Consider the following 27,305-nt stretch of genomic DNA (forward strand, 5'->3'; position numbering starts at 1 on the left):
TTAGGTAACCTTGACCACAGTTGCCTCCAACCTAGGATGGGGAGTCCATGTTAACGGCCTACAAACACACGGGCTATGGTCGAGAGCCAAGGCGGCCTGTAAGATAAACTTCCTGGAACTTGGGTAAGTGCCTCACTTTGTGTTTTAGATATAGGCTTTGTCTTTGATGTTTATCAGTTCACTTTTATTTCTATTTATGTCTATTGTTAGTTCAAGGTCCCTCCCGATGGAGTTATTTGAAACACGGTTCCATGTCGGGGACAGTGTTAAATGGGGGGGAGGCAGGAGCAGGGAGCCCACATAGCAGCAGTGAATGGTAGAGAAGAGCCTCTGCTCAAGTCTCTCCCCACCTGCCAACTCCCTACCCCCACTTGCTTCCTGGAGTACAGGGCTCTTCTTTGCTATGTTCTATTTACTTGAAGAGTCACTGTCACAGGCCTTAGATGTCTGTGATGTGGGGAACTAGGGACTCAGATGACAACAGAGCAGGGAGTCATCCAGAGATGCAGCCAGATGAGAATGATTTGTGAAAAGGGAAGTAGGTGAGAGGGTGAATTCTTGGCAGAAGAGGCACAGAATGCTGATTCAGTTTTATGCACTGCTGGGTGGGTGGGGGGGAGGCTTGGATAGGTTTGGAAGGAAAAGCTGGGAATACCAGTGAAGGGAGGGAGCAAGGGGGATTGAAGAAGGGAGGAAAACCAGAAGGGGGCAGAAGAAGGAAGCGAGAGAGAGAGAGACAACTAGGGACTGAGGGAGCAGAAGAAAGGAGAACCCTGGCTATAGGGGCAGGGTGATGGAGTGGGAAAGAGGACCCAGGATAGAGAAAGAGAGAGGACAAGGTATTGGGAAATAGAGAAGGAGAAATGACTCAGGAATAGAGAGGATGAGAAAGGATCATGGATTTGGGATAGGGGAATTCTGGGAGATAATGGAGAAGAAAGAAAATGAGGAATGGAGAGAAAGTAGGAGAAAAGGGGCAAGGAATGAGGAAAGGAAAGCATCAAGGGAAGAGAAAGTATTAAAATATCCACTCAAGGAAAGAGAAAGAATAAGGAAAGAGTACACTAGAGAAAGAGGGGAAAACAGAAAGGAATATAGAGAAGACCTGAGAATGAGATAAAAAAGAGACACAATAAGCCAGAAAAGCAAGACAGAAACACTAGAGTGTGAAAACTTTGATTGCTTGATAGAGAATATTAAAAACATATCAGTATACAATATACTGGGACACAGATCAAAGTCTCTGACCTAGATATGTATCCCTCATAGAATTTTTCTCATAGGACAAGCAGGATGGTACTTCTCACACATGGGTGACATAATCAGATGGAACCCTGATGAGGAAAACTTACATCAAAGTTTCTAGAATTTTTACTAGGCACACTGAGCATGCTCAGCATACTTTATACCATGCGTAAACATGGGGTCCCTCTCCAGTCTCTTTTTCCATGGAGCTGTAAGCCTTGTGGCGTGAGTGAGCTCACTTTGGCTGTTTCATGGCCTTGCTAAAACTTTTCTTTCTTTCTTGCATTTTTCATGGATTTTTTTTCTCATTATTCAGTCACTGGGCTCCTCTCTGTGCCTCCCCGTAGTGTTCCTAGTCAGGATTTTAAGTGATTCTGGTAAGTTTCCTTTTGCGGTCGATTCCCCTGCGGCGGCAGTGCCTCAGTGACCAGTGGCCATCGATGCCTGCCGCCCTCGATTTTCATTTTGCGGCCCTTTTGTTTCATCCCAACATGGCCACATCCAGTTTTTTGCGATGCCCTTGGTGCCCAAGTACCATGTCCATCATTAATCCTCATGAGATATGTGTCCTCTGCCTGGGGGCATTGCATGACATCTGGGGTTGCCACTCATACACCCAAATGACCTTGAAGGGACGTTGGCTTCGACTGGACAAGATGAAACAGCTCTTTCGGTCAAAGAAATACAATCCATTGGCAGCATCAGCATAGATGGACCTGGGAGCCGCACTGATGGATAATATGCCATCAACATCAGCGGCACTGTCAGTTCCGTAGGTGCCATCAGCAGATAGGGGTGCGGAGCCTGACCACAATCGACCTCCTCCAGGCTGTGGACTTTGGGTTCCTCATCATCAGCCTTGGCATTGGAGAAGGACTGGGCCAAGCATCACGCAAAGCTGATGAAGCATTGGCACCGGTCCCTGTCGATGCATGGTGCTGGGAACAGGGATGCACCAGCTCATGTCGTGATGCAGCTGAAGTGAACCCACAGAGTGGAGTGCCAATCCTCCATCGATGCCGGGAGTCCATGATGGTCTCCGCTGGTCCTGATGCCAGTCACAGATCTGCCTTGTGGGTCCAAAGAAGATCTTGTCACCCCTCCTTCCTCCCAGTTGGTGTTGGCATCGGCAAAATTTGAAGAGGAGCTGGAATGCCTAGTCCAGCTGGCAGTGGATCAGGCGGTACAGGGCTTCAGTCCTGTGGCACCAACAGCACTGGAGCCAGTGCCGCCTGACCTTGTACCGCTGCTGTTGAAGCTCAATGTGCTCTTCTGTACAATACCGACTCAGCTGGTGTCGGTTCCCGGAACAGTATTGGTGCCTGGCGGGGCACTGAGACCTCCTGCTACAAATACGTTGGTTGTTGCCGGTTCCTCGGAGCAGGAAGCTTGTGGGCCAGGAGAGGTGTTGAGGCCTGTAGTCCCCTTCCAGTTTTACTGGTGCCTGCCCCTCTGGATGAAGGCCAAGCACCTAGGACCCCATCCCCTACAACGTACAGTGAGGATGAAGACCCATGACCCCCTGGGTGGATGATGCTTCGGAGTCCTCCTCTGAGGGTCTCCTATCAGACACCTCTCTTCCAGAGGAGTGAAGGAAGTCTCTACCTGAGGACTTGACCTTCTTAGGGCATGTGAGGTTGTTAATGAGGAGGATGCTTGAGATCCTCCAGTTTGTGGAGCCTCCTAAGGAGATCATGGTGGTCCCTTTGCACGAGATCCTTAAGGAGCTGCTGCTGCTGCTGAGGATATGGGAACATCTCCTTCCTCATAGTGCTTCCCGTTAATAAGATGGATGGGTCTACCTCAGCCAGAGGGTTGCCAGATTCAATAAGCGTCAACTGCCACACTAGTTGGTTGTGGTCAGTCCACTCTCAAGAGGGCCAAGCATTCCTCTGACTCATTCCTCGGTGCCCCCAGGAAAGGACAACAGAGCACTGGATGCTCTTGAGAGGAAGGGTTTCAAGGCACCATGCTTATTGACCATATTGCGGCCTACCAGCTCTATATAAGCCAGTATTTGTGGGACATCTAGAAGCAGGTGCAGGAGGTGGTCGAGCAGCTGCCTCAACAGCAGCAGCACTCCACATAGGGTGTGGGAAACATGAGGTTTGAGTGACCTACAATGTTTTCGAGATGGCATCGAGAGTCTCTGCAGTGGGAATTGGCGCCTGTAGAATGGCATGGCTGCTTGCCTTGTATCTCAACTGGAGGTACAGGAATGACTCGCCATTGTGATGCACACTGGGGAGAATCTCTTCGGAGATAGGGTGAGAGACATTGTGGCCCAACTTTCTTTCACCAAAGGAAGTACTATCCTCTGCCCCCTCGCTCCTGTCATCATCATCAGGGCTCCTTCGGCCATTCCAAGCAGCAGAGAGCCTCCAAGCCCCAGCCGGCGCCTCACTCAACTCTAGGGATGGGGTTTTGCCTGGGTTGTAGGGACCATAGGACAGTTTCCCATACCTAGGACATTGGACCCTCCGGTCGGGAGCAGGCTGAGATTCTTTGCAAACCATTGGCCCAGTATATCCTCAGACCAGCGAGTTCTTTCCATCATTCGTCAAGGGTACCAGTTGAACCTATTAGGTGTTCCGCCAAATTGCCCTCAGTGTCAGTTTTGGGGGCCAGAAGTGCATCAGGAGCTCTCCTCCCTCTTAATGGCCAGGGCAGTCAAGCCCATACCACCAGGGCAAAGAGGGCATGGATTCTACTCCAAGTATTTTCTGATTCCAAAAAGAACAGGAGGAATCCATCCATCCTAGACTTAAGGGCCTTGAACAAGTTTCTAAAAAAGAAAAGTTCAAGATGGTTTCCCTGGGCACCTCGATCCTCATCTTACAAAAAAGGGGACTGGCTATTCTCCCTCGATCTAACAGGATGCATAAATTCAAATTGAGATCTTCCATGGTCACAGGAAGTATCTCTGATTTGTGGTGGGAAAACAGCACTTCCAGTACCGGGTGTTGCCGTTCAGGCTAGCATCAGCCCCACAAGTCTTCACAAAATGCCTGGCTGTGGTGGCAGTGCATGTTTTCCCTTATCTGGATCATTGGCTGGTCAAGAGCACATCTCAGGCAGCGACCGCCATGTCCTTGCGCTTGACCATCTGGGTGTTGGAGTCACTAGGGCTTGTCATCAATTACCCAAAGTCCCATCTCAGCCCATTACTTCAATTGGACTTCATACGAGCCCTGTTAGACATGGCTCAGGCCAAGTCCTTCCTTCTTCGTCAAAAGGTCGTCACCTTAATGACCATTGCAGCAGAGATTCAGCAGAGCCATGTTACTCTGGCACATGCTGAGGTTGTTGGGCCACATGGCCGCAACCATCCATGTCACTGTATTGGCACATTTAAACATGCACAGAGCCCAATGGACCCTGAGGTCACATTGGCACCAGGCCACTCAGAACCTCCAAGATTGTATTTGAGTCCACCCCCTCTCTCAGACACTCATTGTTCTGGTAGCGGGTACTTTCAGATTTGGAACGGGGGATCTCTTTTCAAAGTCCCCCTACCCAAATTGGCCTAACCATGGATGCATCCACCCTGGGATGGGGAGCTCATGTAGATGGGCTCAGCACTCAGGGTCTCTGGTCCGCTCAGGAACATTCTTGTCAAATCAACTTTCTGAAGCTTCAGGTAATAAGGTACACATTATGGGCTTTTAGAGACTGGCTGTCCAACAAAGTTGTCCTTATCCAAACCAACAACCAGATAGTCAGTCAGGTGGTATGTCAACAAGCAGGGAGGCATGGGATTGTATCTCCTGTGTCAGGAAGTGGTCCAGATCTTGTCCTGGGCCTAGTCCCATGGGATGGTGTTCAGGGCCATGTACCTGGCCGGGACGGAGAACACGGTAGCAGACAGACTGAGTCATGCGTTCAGTGGTCCCTGGAGCAGGAAGTAGCGGATCAGATATTCTGCTTCTGGGGAAATCAGGACGTAGATCTGTTCACATCCCCCTGCAACAGGAAGGTGCCTCGGTTGTGCTCCCTTTACAGGTCAGATGGCAAACCAGCCTCAGACGCCCTTGCCTGTCATAGGGTCAAGGGTCTTCTATACGCATAATCTTCCGACTCGCTTAGTGGCGAAGACTCTCTTGAAGCTTTGCGAGGACAAGGGGACTATGATCCTCATAGCCCCTAATTGGTCAAGACAGGTCTGGTTTCCACTCCTACAGGAGTTGTCCATCCGGAGACTGATCAGTCTGGGGACTTCCCCGGTTTTTATAGCACAAGATCGAGGCAGGTTGCAGCATCCCAACCTCTAGGCCATGGCGCTTACAGCCTGGATGTTGAGAGGTTAATCCTGCAACCACTCAATCTTTCAGAGGATGTGTCTCAAGTCCTGGTGGCTTCTAGAAAGCCTTACACTAGAAGATTCTATGGATCGAAGAAAAGAAGGTTTTCTGTATGGTGTAAGCAGAAGGCCCTAGATTTGTTCTCCTGTGCAAAACAAAAACTGCTTGATTACCTTCTACGCTTATCGGAAGTTGGCTTAAAAACCAATTCCGTTAGAGTTCATCTGAGTGCAATTTGCACATACCACCAGGGTGTAGATGGTACGTTCATCTCTGTATACCCTATAGTTATACGTTTCATGCGGGGGGTTAATTGCCAGGTTCTTGTGGCCTGGTTTGGCCTTTGTTGGAAACAGGATGCTGGGGTTGAAGGACCCTTGGTCTGACCCAGCATAGCAATTTCTTATGTTCTTATGTTGCTTCAGTTGAAGCCTTTCCTAAGTCCTTCCACTGTGTCCTGGGATCACATCGTGGTGGTAGCTCAGCTGATGAAAGCAACTTTTGCACTGCTGCACCCTGTGACCTGAAGTACCCGACCTGGAAGGTCATATTTTTGATGGCGGTCACCTCAGCATGTAGGGTCAGCAAGCTCCAGGCCTTAGTGACTTTATCCAACTTACACTACGTTTTACCCTAATTGGGTGGTCTTGCGTATACACCCTAAGTTCCTGCCTAAGATGGTGACTAACTTCTATCATAACCAGTCCATCGTCCTGCCAACATTCTTTCCCAGGCCCCATTCGCACCAAGGTGAACAAGCACTGCACAGTATGGACTGCAAGTGAGCCTTAGCCTTCTATCTGGAGTGGACGGAAGCCCATAGATGGTCTACCCAACTTTTTATTTCTTTTGATAGGAATAGGTTGGGCATGGGTGTTGCCATTGTCAAAACAGACACTATCCAGCTGGCTAGTATATTGCATCTCCTTCTGTTATGTTCAGGTGGGTCTGTATCTTGGGGGCCATGTCAAGGCTCATTCTGTTAAAGCCATGACAGCGTCAGTGGCCTACTTGCGAGCAGTTCTCAAGGAGGAGATCTGCAAAGTTACAACATGGAGTTCTCTCTCCACATATTCACATCCCACTATTGTCTGGATAGGGATGGCCATTGTGACAGTAGGTTCGGCCAGTCTATCTTTCGGAACCTGTTTGAGGTATAGAACTCAACTCTCTCCACCTAGGGCCCCATTTTAGGGTTCAGGCTGTCTTCCCCTCTGTTACCAACAGCACCATTGTTGTTGTGCCTGTTAGCACCTGGTTGGTTATCTGTTTTTCCCCTTTTGTGATGGGGAGCAGCCTGTAGCTAGGGATTCACCCATGTATGAGGACTACTATCCTACTTGTCCTCAGAGAAAGCAGAGTTGATTACCTGTAACAGGAGTTCCTCCGAGGACAGCAGGATGTTAGTCCTCACTAAACCCGCCTGCCACCCCACAGAGTTGGGTTTCTCTTATTTTTTGTTTTAATTATAATTCTATGTTACAAGACTGGAGAGGGATCGTGCATAGACGCGTGATATAGCTCATGCTGGGCATGCTCAGTTCTAGAAACTTTGATTTAAGTTTTCCGCATCAGGGCTCCATCTGATGATGTCACCCATGCGTGAGGACTAACATGTTGCTGTCCTTGGAGAACACCTGTTACAGGTAAGCAACTCTGCTGTATGTTGGGAAGAATTGAATTTTGTTGTCTAATTTTGACTTTCTGGTATAAAATTAATCCTTTTGTATGTTCGACATAACCCATCATTATGGAGGCTATCATATTGGGCCCAAAAGGTTTAATGGTAACAAAAGTTAAAGAACATGCTTTTAGGTACATTTTGAGAATAGATTTCTAACAATTTTCCATGGGGACAGTCTACCAGACTTTTTCCCTCCCGCCAAAATGAACTGCTTGCTCACTACTAGCATTATGGGGAGCACATATCCCAAATTCACCACCAGAACTCTGTTAATCTTATTCTATCTCCCTCCTTCCCACTGGAAGGAAAGAACAGTGCTTGTTATTGCATGCACCTCTTCTGCTAGCTTCAGTCATGATTGAATGTGTAGGGTCCTGTAATCTCACAGGATCGACAAGTTTTGCACGTTCAGATGTCAGATTGAAGCTGGAAGAATGGAGGCACACACAGATAAAATGTATTATTCTTCTGCCAGTGAGGGGAAAATTGAGAACTATACAAAATTGGGTTTTGTGTCTCACAAGGATTGAGCAATTGTGAAAGTGTGCCACAAAATTAAAAAAAGCTGAAAAGCACTGTTGTAATATATTGTTTCTAGCTCTTTGTTCCATAAGAAATAACATACCTGTTTGCTTGTAGAAATCATACATTTTTAGGAAAAGGCCACCCACACCTTCACCTTGCATTAAACAAGGTCAACATGCACAATGCTTGCTAAATCAACTGGAAAACAAAAAGGAGAAGGAGAAGAGGTCCAGACAAGATAAAGAGCTTCTTGACAGATTAGAACAAGTGCAGCTCGCTGAGGAGTAAGTCACTGTTGCTGAAAATGGAGTATTTTGATGAGGCATGGTAGAACCAGTTGCCATCTGTATCACAAAGATTACTGTCTACTGTAAGAGCATCCCAAAGGCTTCATTTAGTAAACTAAGGCCTGTTTTCCATTGACAAAAGAGGCATAAATTAGCCATTACGCGTGGGTGACATCTTCCAATGGTACTGACAATGACCTAGCTCTCATAGGTCAGTAAAGATTTTACTCAACATGCATGGGAGTCCCTAAGCATGCATACTACCTTCAGTCTTCCTTCTTCCAAGCTATTGCATGGACGTATTCCCAGTCTCTCTCTATATTTTGTTGTCTGGCCTCTTTTATTGGTCTCATTTTTTTTCTGCTTTGTTTTTGCTTTTTCAGCTCCTCAACTTTTCAGTTCTACCAAAAGAAAAACAGAAATGGAGAAATCTGGAGACAAGAAGGTCACAGTCATTGGCTTTGTGGGTGCCAGATGTGGGTGCCAGATGTCCATCACAGATTCACATTTGGTTTCAATCACTGCCTGAGACTAGATTGTGACTGCCAACTGCTACAGTTTTAGTAGGATGTCCATGCAGGCACAACACCACCGCATCTGGAAAATAGAGGTCTGTGAAAGGGCACAGTTCAGTCACTCCTTGTCCTGCAGCTAGGAATTGACAGACTCTCAGTGCAGAAAATCAAAGCAAGACACCTCTTCCTCCCGCAAGTCAGCAACGGCTTCCCTTTTCCTCCACTACGGTGCCAGATCCTGGACCTGTCTCAGATAAAGGATTGAATATGGTGCATAGAAGTGAGGTGCTGGCTGTGGCACAGAGAAGACCACCTAAGAAGCATGTGGGATTCCCTCAGAGCCCTTCTCCCTCAGTGCTAAAGAAGCCTGCACCATTGGTAGAGTCCTCCAGTAGACCAGAGCCAGTCTTGTCCCTGAGGCAGAAAGGACTTCCCCAGCACAGGTACTGCCCTCATTCTTGGTGTGGAAGATTCCCATGAAAACAAGCTACCTCTTCTATCCAGAGTTAGTGCTGTCCTTCTCAGCAGCTTGGAGCTTCTCCATGATGTAGGCTGTTAAGGCTCCTGACCTTGATTATGTTGAATGCCTCAGTGCTGAAGCATAAAAGTCCTGTTACAGCAAAGAGGTAGACATCTCTGGCACTGTCAGAGACGGTGACAATCAATGGGAAGTCTCAGTGCATTTGGTGTGGAGTGCCCCAGAATCCCAGGTTCCCTCTGGGCATTGCCAGGCCTTAGTGAAGAAGAGCCAATCTGGGACTCTGAAGAGGATGTCTCTCTTCCAACTCTCCCACAGCCATTCAGAGCCCAGTTGTTGGAGCTTGTGAACAGTTTCTTTGCTTCTCCAACACACTTCCTGGGCAGGACCAAAAGATATTAGGCATATTTGGGAAGACGGTTCTTCCAAGGATCCATGCTTAGTACCCAGATCACGCCTCATCAGCTGTACATGATACAGTATTTAAATCTATGTATGCAAAAGCTGAAATTGTTAACTGAATCAATCATCATATCCAGAACAGGCAGAATTCCATCGAGCTGTATAGAAAAATGCGAAACATCTGATCCACTTTGTGTACAAAGCTTTTGATACTACTGGAGCTTGTCCACTTCCATCAGAGCTTGGAGGCTTGTGCGATTGATAGTGAGTGGCCTTCATGAAGATGTGCGTGACTGGTGAATATTCCCTGTGTTGGGGACAACTTGCTTGCTGACAAGGTGAAGGAGTTTATGGCTCTGATTAAAGAGCAGTGTGTGGGTGTGGACCCTTGCACAGAGGTGGAGTTGGCATAACCTGCAGGGAGGAGTCCTGAAGGTCCCCACCATTGGCAGTTGGAGCTGACTGAAGCAGAGGCCCAACTGGAGCTTCATCAATACCAGCCCTTATACCCCTTAGGTTGAGTCTTTGGATGCCAGGGCTGGCTGGATTTAGGCGTGGGCCTCTGTGGAGGTGAAGATCCATGGCATAGAAGATGTCGTAGACCAGCACGGAGAAGAAAAGCAGCAGTCAGGGCAGGCAGAGTTCACTCAGTGTCATGGTTCAGGCAGTGGTCAGGACAGGCAGAGTTCAGATGGTAATGGTAAACAGACAGTGGTCAGTGGCAAGAGGAGGTCAAGCAGCATCAGGGTTTAAGCTGAGGTCAAACCAGAAGGCCAACCCAAGGTCAAGCCAAAATTCCGATCAGAGGTCAAATCTAGAAGTCCAATCTGATGAAATGAGGAGCGAGGAGGAGGACAAAGGACCATAGGAGCAAGATGAGACACTGCAGACTGATGAAGGAGAGACTGATCACGAAGACAATTACTCAGAATACAAACTGGACTGCCAAAGATCCAGGAACAGAACACCAGAAAACTCAGGAACAACACACAGAGTCAGGAACCAGGATCGCAGAGGTAATGCACTTCTCCTACAGAGTCAAGCTATTGCCGAGGTTTGGAACAGCAGCAGATGTGGCCTATTCAAGGCCCAGGGCAATGTCCTCATGAAGAGGGGCCGCGGGGTTTTTCCCGCCGCTATCCCTTTAAATTTAGAGTGGGGATGCGCGCACACTCCTAAGGAGGACGCGTCGCCTTGAGCCCCATGGGCGGCATCTCATTTGCAAGTCCTCGTGGCTTGAGGCCGGAGAGAGAGGTGGCATTCCTACCATGGGCATAAGCGGTGTGGTCTCGAGGAAGGCCATTTGTTTGGGCCAAGCTGGATGTGACAGCGATGGTCCGCAGGGATAGTCCGTGGACATCTGATTTTAACAGTACCCTGCCTCTTAAGCCCCCTCCAGAAGCCTTGAGTTTAAAGGGATACCGGGGCGGGAAAAACCCAGCGGCCCCTCTTCATAAGGGCATTGCCCTGGGCCTTGAATAGGCCACACCTGCTGCCGTTCCAAACCTTGGCAATAGCTTGACTCCGTAGGACACTTGTGTTATGTCATCCCAAAGTTATATGTAAACCGAAGTGATTGGTAACATTGTTACCAGAACCTCTGTATATAAAAAATGTTAAATAAATAAATAAATAGGAGAAGTGCATTACCTCTGCGATCCTGGTTCCTGACTCTGTGTGTTGTTCCTGAGTTTTCTGGTGTTCTGTTCCTGGATCTTTGGCAGTCCAGTTTGTATTCTGAGTACTTGTCTTTGTGATCAGTCTCTCCTTTATCAATCTGCAGTGTCTCATCTTGCTCCTATGGTCCTTTGTCCTCCTTCCTCCTCCTCATTTCATCAGATTGGACTTCTAGCTTTGACCTCTGATCGGAATTCTGGCTTGACCTTGGGTTGGACTTCTGGTTTGACCTGAAGAGTCCTTCAGACTCTTATTGATTTCTTGGTTTAGGAGGTAGGTTCTACAACCAAATAATTAGTTTCATCCCCTAGTTCGTGCTATTCTGGGGACTGAACCTGAGCTGCAGGCAAAGGGATGGTCACTTCTGGGATACTTTGTCAGAGAACAGGCCCCAATATTGGGATGAAGCTAACTTTTTCCTTCTCAGCGTCCAGACAGGCAGGATCAAATAAAAATGAAGATTTCTTTTCCCTCTCTTGTTGCAGAAGGGCATACAGGGTTTGTATTTCTTCATCTTTCTCTGTAACTAATAATTCTAATCTTTTCATAGCCCAGTTGTGTTCCTTTTCCAGGTTTTCATATTCTGATCTCTCTTGACTCAACTGGTCTTTCAATTGTGTGAAAACTACCTTAAGAGTATTCTCCCAGAGGCACTGTGGGGCGGTTTGAGTTTCTCTAGACTCCCTGCCAGGGATAAAAAGGTTTGGAAGGGTGTTAGCCACAATCAGTGAGCTGGAGGGTTCTTCAGACCTCAAACAGGATCCTGTGCACCCTGGTCCCCAATGTGTGAGTTTCATTATGGACCAGTCAAATTGTGATTGGTGTCTCCGCAGCTATGGCAGGTCCAGGATAACTGGACTCATGGCTCTTGGAAGAATGTGGAAGGTGATGAGTTCTGTGTATGCGAGTCCTACTCTCAACGTGAGTAGTACAGTGGTATGAGTCACCAAACCAGAAAGGGAGTCTCCATGGATGGAAGAAAGTGGCAAAGGTGGTGTCAAGGGAATCATGGGGATTCAGTACCAGTTGACGAGCTCCTGTTGCACAAAATTCTCATGGTGCTGGAATCCACCAAGGCCTGGGTGGTGAAACCATGGGGGTTTGTTCCAGGGAAAAAAGCAAGAGGAACCAGGGAACCGGGGTAGCCAGACAGAGGGTCACTTGTTCTGGTGCCTCTGGGCATAGGACTGTTCCTCTTCTCTCCGGGCATTGAGCTAATAGGTGACTAGGAGCTCCACAATAAAGGTAGAGGCCAAATTGACGGCATCAAGCCCTCTCTTTGGACATTAGGTGGAACAGAAATAATTGCATAGGCTCATCTGGCAAAGACCCCAGTGGTATGATGAGATCAAGCATAGACAGAGATGGTGTCTTGGTGAGACCTTTTTGTGCTGGCAGTGCTTCGTGGGCTCAACCCCGGAGGTGCCTATCAATTTTCCCCATGAGATTGATGAACTCTTCGACAGAGGTAGGTAGTTCCCACACATAGAGCTCATCCTTTATTTTGGGAGCCATCTTCCAAGAATATAGCATGTAAGCTTTTTTCCTGTCAGTTCAGTTCTGTGTCCAGGGTTCAGAACTAGATGGTATAATCCATCAACGATCAATTTCCTTGGCGGAAGTGCAGGAGGTCAGAGCACATCATGGGCAATCAGCCAGGTTCAAAGACTTGCGTGAAGGCCAAAACAAATTGTTGGAGATTTGGGAGAAGGGGATCCAACCTTTCCCATAGGGGGGAAGCCCAGGCCAGGGTCTTACCATCAAGAAGGGAGAGAATGAATGTTGTCGAAACAGAGTAATTTGGGAAGAATGTCGACCAGAGGGAAAAACGCATGTGGTATTGATTAAGAAATCTCCGGCACTGCTTAGGATTCCCTGCATAGCGAGGCTGAGTTGGTAATGGAATTGTTGGCTGACAGGTTCCTGGAACAGGCGCTGGAACTGCAGCAGGTGGTGGTGGGGAAGTGGCTAGCATCATGGAGTCCAGGCGTGCAGTGAGGCGGTTCATATCTGCGGCCAGGAGTTCTGAAGCTGTCTGGAGGACATATAATTTCTGGGCTAAGCTGAGAATGTCCTTCAATGCAGCTAGATCTACCATGTCCATTTCCTTGATGGGTGTGTACATTTAGACCAAGGTAGCATTGGCACAACCTGCAGAGAGGAGCCCTGAAGGTCCCCAGTGTTGGCAGGTAGAGCTGGCAAAACAGAGGCCCAACTGGTGCTTCACACATACCAACCCTTGTTCTCCCCTTAGGTTGAGCCCTCAGGTGCTGGGGCTGGCTGGACTTAGACGCAGGCCTCTGTGGAGGTGAAGATCCGTGGCACAGAAGATGTTGCAGGCCAACACAGAGAAAACAATGAAGTCAGGACAAGTAGCGGTAAGGGCAGGTGCTGTTCACTCAGTGTCGTGGTTCAGGCAGTGTTCGGGACAGGCAGAGTTCAGGCGGTAACAGTAAACAGGCAGTTGTCAGTGGCAGGCAGAAGTCAAGCAGCGTTGAGGTCCAATCCAAAGTCCATCCAGAAGTCCAATCTGTGGTCCAAGCCAGAAGTCCAATCTGATGAGATGAAGGAGGAGGAAAGAGGACTATGAACCATAGGAGCAAGATGAGACATTGAAGACAGACGAAGGGGAGACTGACCACGAAGACAAGAACTCAGAACACAAACTGGACCGCCAGGAACCAGGAACAGAACAACACAACTCGTAACAACACACAGCAGAGTCAGGAATCATGAACACAGAGGCAATGTACTTCTTCTTACTGCCTCCTAAGGAGGACGTGCCGCCTTGATCCCCATGTGTGGTGTCTTGGCCGCAAGTCCTGGCAGTGCGAGGCTGGAGAGGGAGATGACATTCCTGTTGCGGGCGGCGGCGTGGTCTTGAGAAAGGCCCTCATTGCGCCGGGATGCAGCATATATATTTGGGCCGAGCTGGAGGTGAGAGCGGTGGTCCACAGGGATAGCCTGCAGACCACAGATTGTAACAAGCAGCAATTCACCCTACAGTCGTAATTATAAGGACAAAACATAAGAGCATAAGATATGTCATACTGAGTCATACCAAGGATCCATCAAGCCTAGTATCCTGTTTCCAACTGTGGCAATCCAAGTACCCAAACATTAAATAGATCCCATGTTACCAATGCCAGCAACAAGCAATGGCTATTCCCTTTTGAATAATAGCAGTTAATGGACTTCTCCTCCATGAACTTAGTCAAATCTTTTTGAAACTCAGCTACACTAACTGCTTTAACCATATCCTCTGGCAATAAATTCCAGACCTTAATTGTGTGTTGAGTGAAAATGAATTTTCTCCGATTGTTTTAAATGTGCTATTTGCTAACTTCATGGAGTGCCCCTTAGTCCTTGTATTATTCGAAAGAGTAAATAACTCATTTACCCGTTCAAGTCCTTTCATGAATTTGTAGAACTCTATCATAGCCTCCCTTTGCCATCTCTTCTTCAAATTGTATAGCCCTAACCTCTTTAGCTTTTCCTCATAGGAGAGCCATTCCATCCCCTTTATCATTTTGGTTACCCTTCTCTGTACTCTCTCTGGTGCAACTATATCTTTCTGAAATGTGGCAACCAGAATTGCACACAATATTCAAGGTGTGATCTCACCATGAAGTGATACAGAGGCAATACAACATCCACTGTTTTATTTGTCATTCCCTTTCTAATTATTCCTAACATTGCTTGCTTTTTTGTCCGCCACAGCACACCAAGCCGATTTCATTGTAAAATCAACTATGATGCCCAGATCTTTTTTCTGGGTGGTAACTCCTAATATGGAACATTGTGTAAATACACCATGGGTTATTTTTCCCTATATATATCACCTTGCACTTGTCCACATTATATTTCATCTGCCAAATTGACACCCAATTTTCCAGTCTTGCAAGGTCCTCTTGCATTTTATCACAATCTGCTTGTGATTTAACTACTCAGAATAATTGTGTCAGCTGCAAATTTGATCACTTCACTCATCATACCTCTTTCCAGATCATTTATAAATATATTAAAAAGCACCAGTCTAAGTACAGATCCCTGAGGCATGCCACTGTTTACCTTTTCCCACTGTGAAAGCAAACCATTTAATCCTACTCTGTTTCCTGTCTTTTAACCAGTTTGCAATGTACAAAAGCACATTGCCTCCTGTCCCATGACTTTTTAGTTTTGTTGGAAAGCTTTCAAACGCCTTTATCAAATGCCTTCTGAAAATCCAAATACACACCAGTTCACCTTTATCCTCAAGTTTATTCACCCCATCAAAAAAATGTAGCAGATTTGTGAGGCAAGACTTCCCATGGGTAAATCCATGCTGGCTGTGTCCCATTAAACCATGTCTATCTATATTTATTTATTTAGCATTTTTTTATATACCGAGGTATAGCAGAAATTGCCTTCACTCCGGTTTACATTTACAACAACCTGTTACATTTAAAGCATTTAACAGAATGTTAAATATATGTTCTGTGTATTTATTTTTTATAATAGTTTCCATGATTTTTCCCGGCACTGAAGTCAGTCTCTCTAGTCTATAGCTTCTAGTCTTCAGTGCAATGGATGATTTTAACGAGAGGTTACAAATTAGTTTTAATAGGTTTGAAATTTCATTTTTTAGTTCTTTCATAATCCTGAGGTGTATGCCATTTGGTCCTGGTGATATGCCATTCAGTTTGTCGGTCTGTCCTACTACATCTTCCAGGTTCACTGTGATTTGGTTCAGTTCATGTGAATCGCCATCCTTGAAAATTGCCTCCGGAATGGGTAGCTTCCCAGCATTCTCATCAGTAAACACCAAAGCAAACAATGTAGTCTTTCTGTGATTGAGCGGTAAAAGGGACACTTCTGTGGATCATCTAACAGTCCAACAAACTTTGGGCATGCTTCCTGCTTCAAATATATTTTAAAATTTTTTATTATGAGTTTTTGCCTCTATGGCCAACTTCTTTTCAAATTCTCTTAGTCTGTCTTATCAGTGTTTTACATTTAACTTGCCAATCCCTATGCTTTTTTCTATTTTCTTCAGATGGATCTTTTTTCCAATTTTTTAAGAAAGATCTTTTGGCTAAACTAGATTCTTTCACCTCACCTTTTACCCATGCTAGTAATTGTTTGGCCTTCCTTCCACCTTTCTTAATACATGGAATACATCTGGACTGCACTTCTAAGATGACATTGTTAATTCTTTATTTATTGCTTTCAAAATTAAATACAATAAACAAAATACAATGAAATATCATAAATGTCAGAGTTGAACACATAACTTCAGGTAATAATTTCCTTAATCAATTTCATAATATCTTATCAACTACTGGCATTTGATAATACAAGGAAATAAAGTGAAATCTTCTCATTTTGAACGGAAACAAGGATAAAAACTAAAATCAAGAAAACTATACATTTATCTATGACCTAATTTCCATTTTTCTGCCGGTCATTAATCACGAGGAGATCTTTTAGTCCCTGTGGATCATGAAATACATAGTTTTTTCCTTCCAATTTAATTACACACAAGGATATTTTAGTGTGAAACATCCCCCTTTATCTATTACTGTTTTCCTATATTGTAGGAAATTCCTTCTACGAATCTGAGTATTTTTAATGAGATCAGGAAAAATCCATACTTTTTGGCCATAGAACGTATTTAATCTATTTTGAAAAAAATGACCTCATTATAAGAACATAAGAAAATGCCATACTGGGTCAGACCAAGGGTCCATCAAGCCCAGCATCCTGTTTCCAACAGTGGCCAATCCAGGCCATAAGAACCTGGCAAGAACCCAAAAACTAAGTCTATTCCATGTTACTATCGCTAATGGCAGTGGCTATTCTCTAAGTGAACTTAATAGCAGGTAATGGACTTCTCCTCCAAGAACTTATCCAATCCTTTTTTAAACACAGCTATACTAATTGCACTAACCACATCCTCTGGCAACAAATTCCAGAGTTTAATTGTGCGTTGAGTTAAAAAGAACTTTCTCTGATTAGTTTTAAATGTGCCCCATGCTAAATTCATGGAGTGCCCCCCTAGTCTTTCTACTATCCGAAAGAGTAAATAACCGATTCACATCTACCCTGTCTGTAGCAAATGCAAATTGTATTAATAAAGTTTCCCTTGTTTTTATTTCAATTTCTTCCTGAGATTTCTGTAGAAGATCTGATAAGTCTATGGAATTTCCTCCAATTTCTTTTCCTTTACCATTTTGTATTGAATGTTCTAATTCAGACTCTTTTTTTCTTGCCTACTAACTAGAAGGCTTTTACTATTACTGGCATGCACTTTTCAGGAATTTTTAAAATTTGAATTAAGTAACTCCTGAATAGTTCAATTTGATCCATCTTTTTGATAACCGGAAAGTGTTAATTCTCAAATTTAAAGATCTTACCACATTTTCTAGATTTTCTAATCTTTTATCTATTTCTTCTTCCTTTACAATCTGATGACTCTGAATTTTTTCAATCTGGAGTACCCGTTTATCTATCATACTTACATCTTTCTCTTTGTTTTCCCAATTCAGTGGTATTTTGCACTAATGAATTAGAAGTTCTTATAACTACTTCCGTTAATTTATTTATTGAGACATCTAATTTTTCCATATAATTCCATAAACTTTCCAAAGTTACATTTGCAGGTTTTACTGACATATTATCCATTTTAATTATCACATCTATATTATCCTTTTTACTTCTAACAGAGTCAACATTTCTTGGTGTGCTAGTTTCTTTTGGCATAGAAGTAAAGTTTTCCAATATACCCATTGATATCATTTCTTCTTGTTTTTGTGCAATGGGGATCAAATTTTCAAGAACTTTTTCTACTTCCTCTCGTGAATCCATAGGGTTTAGGATTTCCTCTGATGAAGCACCCGGGTTTCTTGGGGGAAAACCCCCCATCTCTTCCAGGTGGGGATGGAGGAGCTGGCGCCCCAGGGCTCAATGATATTTCAGTAACCAGGGAGGAAGCACTCCGTTCTAGTGCTAATCCATGTGGGGTATTCAAAGGGTCAAGCCATTCCAATACAGTTTTTTGACCCGATTCAGCTGTGGCCACATCACTAGAAGGCTTTAATTTAGCCTTTCGTTTAGTGTGTGGCATTTTAAAGGCAAAAATATCTAGGATCCATGCTCAAAACTTGTATTTTAATGGTTAAATGTATAAGTCTATATGAGGATTTCACTTAGGAGGCCATGAAGAGATGGAACTTAAAACAGTCCTACCTGAGGGTATTGTGTATCAGGAGTCCATATCCCATAATCAGACAAGCCAATGAAGAAAAATTTTCAAAAGGGCAGAGTGGTGAAATCCCGGCAAAGCCCCGCTCAACCATGCGCCCCTTGAGCGCGCGCGGCTTAAGCTGCGCGCCACTAATAGTTCATTTAAATAGTGTCACTTCCGGGTTTGCCCCAATACACGCCCCTCTAGCATCCTTCGGCGTGAGGAAAAAGCAGCTGAAGATGAATAGAGACTCCGTTGGGGCAATTAACGCTTACCCCTGGGTTCAGTCAGCTGCAGCAACAGGTAATAAATAATTCCTTCTCCTCTCGACCTAAAGAAAGGCAGCTGATAGTTCATTTAAATAGTGTCACTTCCGGGTTTGCCCCTAATACACACCCCTCTAGCGTCCTTCGGCGTGAGGAAAAAGCAGCTGAAGATGAATAGAGACTCCGTTGGGGCAATTAACGCTTACCCCTGGGTTCAGTCAGCTGCAGCAACAGGTAATAATTCCTTCTCCTCTCGACCTCCTAAGATGACATTTAAAAAAAAAAAAAAAAAATACCTGCATCTTTCAGGTTTTTTTCTAATTATTTTTCTCATTTTATCAAAGTTTCCCTTTTAAAAACTTAGTGCTAGAACCATGGATTTATTTATTGTCCCCTTCCAGTCATTAATTCAAATTTGATAATGTTAAGAACACTATTGCCAAGTGGCTCCACCACAGTTACCTCTCTCACCAAATCCTGTGCTCCACTAAGAATTAGATCTAAAATAACTCCTTCTCTTGTCAGTTCCTGAACAAATTGTTCCATAAAGTTGTCATTTATTCCATCCAGGAACTTTATCACTATAGCATATCCCAATATTTCATCTACTCAGTCAACCATGGGGGTAACTGAAATCTCCCAACACTGATGCACTACGAACTTGGCCAGCTTCGCCAATTTCTCTCAGCACCCCATCACCTTGGCCAAGTGGACAGCATTACACTCCTGTCGCTACACTCTGCCCCAACACACATGGGATTTCTACCCACAAAGATTCCACTGTGCATTTAGTCTCCTGCAGGATCTCCATCCTGTTGGACTGCATGCCATCCTGGACACAAATCGCTCCCCTCCCTCACCCCCCAAGCTGCTGCTCCTCATCATTGCGATACAATTTGTACCCCGGTATAACACTATCCCATTGTTATCCTCCTGCCACCATGTCTCTGAGATGCCAATGAAGTCTATCTCAACCTTCACTGCTATACATTCTGGGGTAGATATTCAAAAGCCATTTAGATGGATAACTCACAAGTTATCCATCTAAATGGCTTAAAAGCATATTGAACCACTTATCTGGATAAATTATAGCTGGATATGTTGTTATCTGGCTATAATTTAGCCAGATATAAAAGGGTGTTTTGGGGGCGTTTCAGGGAGAGGTCCTGTTATCCAGCTCACTTTGCCAAATATTGAGTATATCCAATTAAGTTAGCCACATAACTTAGCAGTTCTAAATTTATCCGGCCTCGTATGGCTGTATAACCTTGGACTTAACCAGATATATTCAAAAAAGAATATATCCGGTGAAGGTACTTTGCATTAAAAAAAAAAAATTAGTGGATTGTCCCCCACCTTCCTCCCACTCGAGTTGCTAAGGCCCTATGGGGCTGAACTAGCCAACCCCCCCCCCCCCCCCCCGAAAATGGCTCATTTAATTTTAAAAATATTTGTGGCTGGAGTCTCCCCCCCCCCCATGCCTACTTCCTTGTAAAAAAAAAAAAAAAAAATCTGGCTGCCTCCAGAGTTCCTCCCCAACAGTTACCTCAGCCCTTTCCCTTCTCCCCACTTGTACCTTTTGTTCAAGGCTCCCGGCAGAATCCAGTTATGTTTAAAGTTATCTGGCTATGGTTAGTCAGATAATTTCAAGCAAGTGTATTCAGCGGGACATTTATCCCACTGAATATATGGGGCAAGTTATCCGGCTACCTGTGGCCAGATAACTTGTCCACTAAACATCCTGCTTAATATGAACCCCTCTAACTCTCCGATATTACTTCCTAGACCTCTGGCACTGGTATACAGACACCGCAAAGTGTGTTTTTTGTCTGCCTTTCAGTTGATCTGGATAACCTGGAATCTTTCAGATGAGGTGATTCTTTACTTGTAGGCACATGGACTAACCCCATTGGAACCTCTCTGATGGGACGCCCCGACTTCCGCCTCATCAGCTTTCCATGAAGATACGTTCCCCAAACCATGCGCTGCCAAGCGACCACTGGTCCTCCACTCTGCTCTAGTTCCATCTCCCCTTCAAAGGCTAGTGCCAACAGCCCGGTTCTGCCCTGGAGCCTGTCCCCTTAGAAAATAATCCTCCTCCCCAAAAGGCTGCCCAGCTACCCACAAAACTGAATCCCTCCTCCCTGCACCATCGTTTCATCCACAACTGAGACTCCGGAGCTCTGCCTGCTTCCAGGGATCTGTGGGTGGAATAGGGAGCATTTCAGAGAATGCTACCCTGGAGGTTCTGGATTTCAACACTCTACCTAAAAGCCTAAATTTTGGCTTCCAAAACCTCCCTCCCACATTTTCCCATGTCATTGGTGCCCACACACACCAGAGTGGTGGTGGGGAACCAGTCAGCCCCAGTTCAAAGATCATACTTTTCCTACAATCATCCTTTCTTACAAAGATGCCTCTTCTGCTCTTTTCAGTGTCTCCCATTCTTCAACAGCAGCAGCAGTGTCTCCCATTCCTCAACAGGCCAGCAGAGGGAAAGGTGTCAGCTGAAGGCACAGCAGCAGTCGCAGCGTAAGCCCACAACTAGTTTTTGACATCCTTTAGGCATCCTCCCCACCTCCTCCAGTGGGGGAAAGGGTAAATCCAGCTCTTCTTTCCAAAACAGATCAGAATTACCAAGGCTCAGTTGGTCCTTGGTAATTCTGGAGTCTGGTTAGTGTTTGCCTTTTTCTCACTCTTTTCAAACCGAAAGGGCTTCAATCTTCAACTCCAACCCATTTCAAACTATCCAGCTGCAACTGAAGATAAAGACTCTCCTGCAGTTGAAGTCACACAAGCTTTCCCTTTTTGGAAGTGTGGCCAGGGATTCTACTCATGGTATTTTCAGATCCCCAAGAAGTCAGGGAGATTTAGATCTGTTCTGGACTTGCAAGGGCTGAACAAACAGTCGGTTTAGTAGAGGTTCAAGGATGAACTTGCTGCAGACAATTCTCTTCATTTAACAAGGGAAATAGTTGTGCACTTGGGAACTTAAAGACGCTTATGTACACATTTCTATTCACCTATTCTACTGGAAGTTCCTTGGAAGGACGTGCAGTACCAGTACAAGATGCTTCCTTTCAGTCTCTTAGTGGTTCAGAGAGTATTCATAAAATGCCTTGCAACAATGACTGCACATTTGACGGCAGAGAGTCTGTATATTTTGTTACCTGGGTGATTGGTTGGTGGTGTGTCCATCCCTAGTAGAGTTCTTGAGAACCTTGAAGCAACCATTCAACTTCTCCATTCTCTGGCATTCGGAGACAACTTCCCCAAGTCCAATCTGGCCCCATTTCAAAGAATCCAGTTCATAAGAACCTGAATAGACTTAGTTAAGAAGGCTTTTCTTCAATTTGAAAATGATATGCTTGCCAGCCTCTCACTCATCCAATGCACCATTACAGTCGGACCATCCCCGGGCCTTCTGTTAGTGGCGGAGAGTTGCTGCTGTCACTACCACTCTCCTTCTGGCTCCAAGCCACCAGCCCGATGCCACCGAATCCCCTCCTGTGTGGCTGGAACACCACCGACTCCCTCCTGCATCTGGTGTCCTGCTAAGTGCATGCGTCTCTTATTTATTTAAAGGGTCCGTGGCAGGAAAATGTCCAAGGTCCTCCCGGATGAAATCATCACTCAAGGACTATATAAAGCTGGACTCTGCTTCCAGCCTTATTTATTTTATTTATTTATTTATAGATTTTTCTATACCGGCATTCGAGATTAGGAACCCCATCATGCCGGTTTACAAATAACAAGAGGGTGTGCACAAAAAACAGAACATAAACAAGTGCAAAGAAATAAAAAGTTACATTACAACAGGGTCATAAAACTGGGGAGAGAATTAGAGTAAGATAGTTGAGTAGTAAAGATGAATTATTTACATTAATAATTTACATAATATTGTGTAGTGTCTTATAAGATGTTACTGTCTTTCAATATGGATCTGGGAAGGCTTGCTTAAATAGCCATGTCTTAAGCCTTTTTCTGAAAGTAGGAAGGCATGGTTCTTGTCTTAGATCGGGAGGAATAGAGTTCCATAGTGAAGGACCTATTGCCTTTGCCTTGGCAATAGGTCCTCTCTCTTCAAGATGTGCAATGCCTGTTCTTGAGTTCCTTCCATGCCCCTGGGTTGACCTTGGCTTTGAATTCAGACTGGACTTTGACTAGGAGCGACACCGCCTGCCACGGCCTTTGCCTAGATACCGACTATGAGCTACACCACCTGTTCCAGTCTTGGCCTGCACTACTGCTTCTTGCCCCTCTTCTGGACTTCCATCACTGCAGAGGCCCCCAGCTGGCCCTGGCACCTAAAGGCCAACCTAAGAGGAACATGAGCTGGTAGTGGTGAAGCTCCAGTGGGTCTCTGCTCCTTGTTTGCCTCGCCTGCTGACATTGGGGGCCTGTGGGGCTCTTCCCCACAGGCAGCACCAACTCCCCCCTCGGTCCAAGGGTCCACCAGCATAACAGAGAGAGACATATTTCTGAAGGGCCTAGTGAGCTCTTTTTTGCAGAGAGACAGTGCTAGTGAGATCGAGCCTTGTTCTTTTGGGACACATGGCTGCAACAATGTATGTAGTTCCTTTGGCTTGTTTGCACATGCAGGGCCTTCAGTGAGCTGTCCAAAGCCATTGGGATCAGCTCTATCAACTGTTATCATCCCAGATCTTCAAGAACCTTGAGATGAGGGCATTCCTTTGGTGGTGGATGAACCAAAAGGTTCTCAAGGTGGGTGTCCTACTACTTGTCCCAGCTCATTGAATGATCCAGTCTCCTGACACCTCCAACAAGGGGGTTGGGGTGTGACCAGAGGCCATGTGGCCTGAAGGATCATGGTCCACAGTGGAGAGCCATCTGCAGATCAAACTGCTGGAGCTGTGAGCTATCCATTTTGTTCTAGGAGCATTCTCTCACCTGCTGTAGGGCAAGAGAATAGTGATTCAGATGGACAACCAGGAGGCCATGTTCTATGTGAACAAGCAGGAAGGCATGGGCTCATATGCCTTTTGTGAGGGAAGCCTTCCAAATCTGGTAATGGGACAGTCATCACAACACCCATCTCCAGGTGACCTGTCTTCCAGGAATCCAAAACATGTTGGTGGACTGCCTAAACGGAGTGCTGCAACTTCACATATGATCTTTGGATCAAAGGGTTGCAGATAATTGTTCAATCTTTGGATACTGACAGTAATTGATGTTTGCCTCAGAGGACCACAAAATGGGTCAAGTGGTTTTGTTCCGCATTTCTGAGCAGCTAAAGTTCGGCTTTTGATGCTTCAGTTCTAAACTTGAGCCCCGGTCTACTCTATGCATTCCGATTTCCTTTCATTGTCAAGACTGTCAAGGTGGTCTTTCAGGACAAGATAAGACATTCTTAATAGCACCGTCATGGCAATGTCAAGTGTGGTTTGCATATCTCACCCTTTTAGCAGCTCAGCCTCCAATTTCATTAGGGAGCTCTCTCTGATTTTTGCCATTCAGGAGGGCAGCAGGCTTGCCCTCTGAGCCTATCATCACTGGCTTTCATGGCGTGTATGTTGAATGTGCAGTAGTTTCCTTACTCCTTCGTAAAGAGGTGGAGGATATGCTGATTTTGACTAGAAGCCTTTGACCAGAAGATCCTACAGCTTCAAGTGAAAGAAGTTCTCAGTTTGGGGTGGGACCAGCCAGCTGGATCCTTTCTTATGTAGCTCGAGGGACTTGCTTCAATATCTATTCCTCTTTTCATCCTCAGACCTAAGCACCTCTTAAGTTAAAGTTTATCTAAGTGCCATTGCAGCATATCACCAGCAGGTGGAAAGAGTCCGATCTGCCTCCACCCATTAATATCAAAGTTAATATCAGAGGCTCTGGTCAGTAAATTTCCACATAATCCTTGCTCAACTCATAAAATCTCTCTTTGAACTGCTTGAGTCGGAAGGCTTGAAATTTCTCACTTGGATAGCAATGCTTCTTTTAGCCATTACTTCGGCTCGAAGAGTAAGTAAATTACAGGTGTTGGTTTGCTACTCATCATATTTAACAGCAGGGTGATTCTGCATACTTACTCTAAGTTCCTTTCAAAAGTGGATTTCCATTTGACATTAATCAAACTATTGTGCTGCTTAATCTGAGTCCACATGCTCATAGAGGAGAAAATGCTCTGCACTGCTTAGACTCTAAGAGTGTATTACATGAGAATATATAGTGAAACATGGAAGATAGCATTGGTATAGCTAGTGATATTATAGATCCTTTCCTGGTGAAGCTCCATAGCACCTAATCAATGTTGTTTATGATTCAACATAAGGAATGTTATCATCAGACTGTGGGAATAAGGCACTGCCTAGGAGTTACAAAGATATTATGAGAATGAATCTGAGTAGCTAGGCCATTATACCAGGCTGTGCTAGGCAGAATTACGTATACATTTTTTTATTACTGTTGCATACTATAAAATAATGAAGTCTACGCAGCATCTTTGGATTTCTCCCAAGACTAAGCTCTAAGGCTGATGCCAGGGCTTGGAGAGAAGTTCACTGCAAGCACCTTGTGGCATTGATCAGTCTCCATATGACGGGGTGCATGTATTGGTATTGAGCCTTTCATTGATCTGTTAAGCCTTGGTCCAGAAAAAGAGCAGCACCTCCCAAAATTCATCAAAGAAACCAAAACATTGAGATGCAGGGACCCAATAGTCAACAAATTTCATCTATTTCTTATTAAATTAACATCATCCTTAAAAAAGGAAGGGACAATATCAGAGAAACTTTGGTCCACCACATATTGTTGCTTAATACATATAGTTGTTGTTAAGTTAGCCTTTTGGTCCATCACATGTGACTGTTACTAATATGACACATGTGATTGTTATTGAGTGTCAAGCATTGTATCAATCAAGTGCTTTTCTTATCTCACATTATCTTTGTATTTATCTTTTCCCGTCGATAGCAGGGCTGAATTAGCCATGCTGTCTGGGAGCGTCTTGCGACCAGTCAGTAGGCAGAGTTTTCTCAGTTAGTACAGAGTTTTGAACTCTGTACGGCTGCTCGGTGAGGTTCCCGCACAATTGCCTTGTTACCTTAGTCTCTTTTTTTCCATGAGCAGTCTGCATGCAGGGTTTTTCTCCTCCGTCTCTGAAGAGATTTTTTCTCAAATTTTTTTTTCTTCAATTATTCTGGCCAGTGATGGCTCCTAAGCCATCAGGATTTAAGTCCATTACAGATGGACATAATTACTGCTGTATTTGCCTGGGACCTGAACACGACCAAGTCTCATGCCGGGACTGTGGTCTATGTCCCTCAGGGCCCAAAGGAAGAGCGCAGAAAAAATCGCGCATCTAAAGGTATCGTCCACACAGTCTTCGCCGGGACCGTCAAAGAGACCAAAGAAGACTCCATCTAAAAGGTCTGCGTCGCTAGAGGGTGCCTCGGCCAGGTCGGGTGCCTCGGCCAGGTCGGTTAATCCACCAGGGCCAGTGAAGGGAGTTGAGGCTGCAACTCCTCTTTCACAGAAATCTCCTCATGAGCCGTGTGAGTTTCAGTTCACTGAAGCCACTCGATCCAGCTCATTGACGCCGAAGAACTCGGGTCATAAAAAATCAAATCGGCCAAAGCAGGACGGTGCATCAGCGCTGGGATGCGTGCACGGCGCTTCGGCGCATAACTCATTGGCACACAAGTTGGCGCACGATGTATCAACGCACGGCTCCACGCACAAGACATCCGTGCGTGGCTATGCGCACAATTCACCGGTGCACAGATGCACGCACAAAACATCGGCGCACAACTGCACGTACAACGCATCGGCGCACAGCGACGAGTGCACGACGCGCACAATGCATCAGCTCACCGATTGGCGCACAAAGGCGCATCTAAGCATACAGTGTCTATGCCACACGACGCAGTGAAGCATCATTACTCAAAATGTGCGAAATTATCGATTCAACCTCGAATTCTGACGCACATGTCACCAGTCTTGGCGCAGCCTACACTGCTGTCAGGAATGTCTTAAAAAGTCACAAAAAACTAAGCATCTAACATCTTCAAAACCTAGTGAGAGAGATTCTGACCAGCATCTGGAACTAGTCTCTGTCCATGACTCCGACACCTGTAGCAAGGGTTCTGATTCTGATGGGTCTTCGGTTAGTAGACCACAATCCCCTCGTCTTCTCCATAAGTCAGGCCTGCCTCCTCAATGCCTGGAGGCATTGCTGCTCATAGCAGCAATGCCTCCAGGACAAGGTCGATTTCCAGGGCCTGCACAACCTCTCACATCTAAAGTGATGTTACAAATTTCGCAGACATTAAATACTTTTTTCCAGGATCTAAACACGGTACATCCTCAGCCTTCAAGCGCCTTCTCTGTCTGCATCGCCAACTACGCTCCTTCCATCTCAGCCGTCAGCACCATCTCCAATTGCTGATCGACCAGATTCTCCAGACTCGTCATGGATATCGTCCCCTGGTTCATCTTCAGGATTCCCATCTGACCCTCCAGAAGGTCTACCAGAACCTTATTCCCTGCCTGAAGACTTGCCCTACGCAAAGTTCATCGAGAAAGTAGACTCTTTTTTAAATATCGAGACGGGAAAGATCCCTGATCCTAGATCGGAGGTTCTTGGAATACTGAAAATATTCGAAATGCCTCCAGAGCCAACAGCTCTACCACCACATACAATGCTGGATACAGTCCTTCGTAAAATATGGGAGAAACCTTTTACCA

The 27,305-nt window shown here is 45.4% G+C and overlaps 1 protein-coding gene across 2 annotated transcripts in view; it reads left to right on the top strand.

The window, feature by feature from the left end:
• CCDC81 (coiled-coil domain containing 81) overlaps positions 1 to 27,305 on the top strand; it is a 377,879-nt gene that overhangs the window by 258,884 nt on the left and 91,690 nt on the right. For both annotated transcript variants that reach the window (XM_029602264.1, XM_029602265.1), the window contains one exon: positions 7,870 to 8,039. In XM_029602264.1, coding sequence (XP_029458124.1) covers positions 7,870 to 8,039 — 170 coding nt within the window. The remainder of the gene's footprint in view (positions 1 to 7,869; positions 8,040 to 27,305) is intronic.

This window comes from Rhinatrema bivittatum, chromosome 5, assembly GCF_901001135.1.
Source record: "Rhinatrema bivittatum chromosome 5, aRhiBiv1.1, whole genome shotgun sequence".
Taxonomy (NCBI): domain Eukaryota; kingdom Metazoa; phylum Chordata; class Amphibia; order Gymnophiona; family Rhinatrematidae; genus Rhinatrema; species Rhinatrema bivittatum.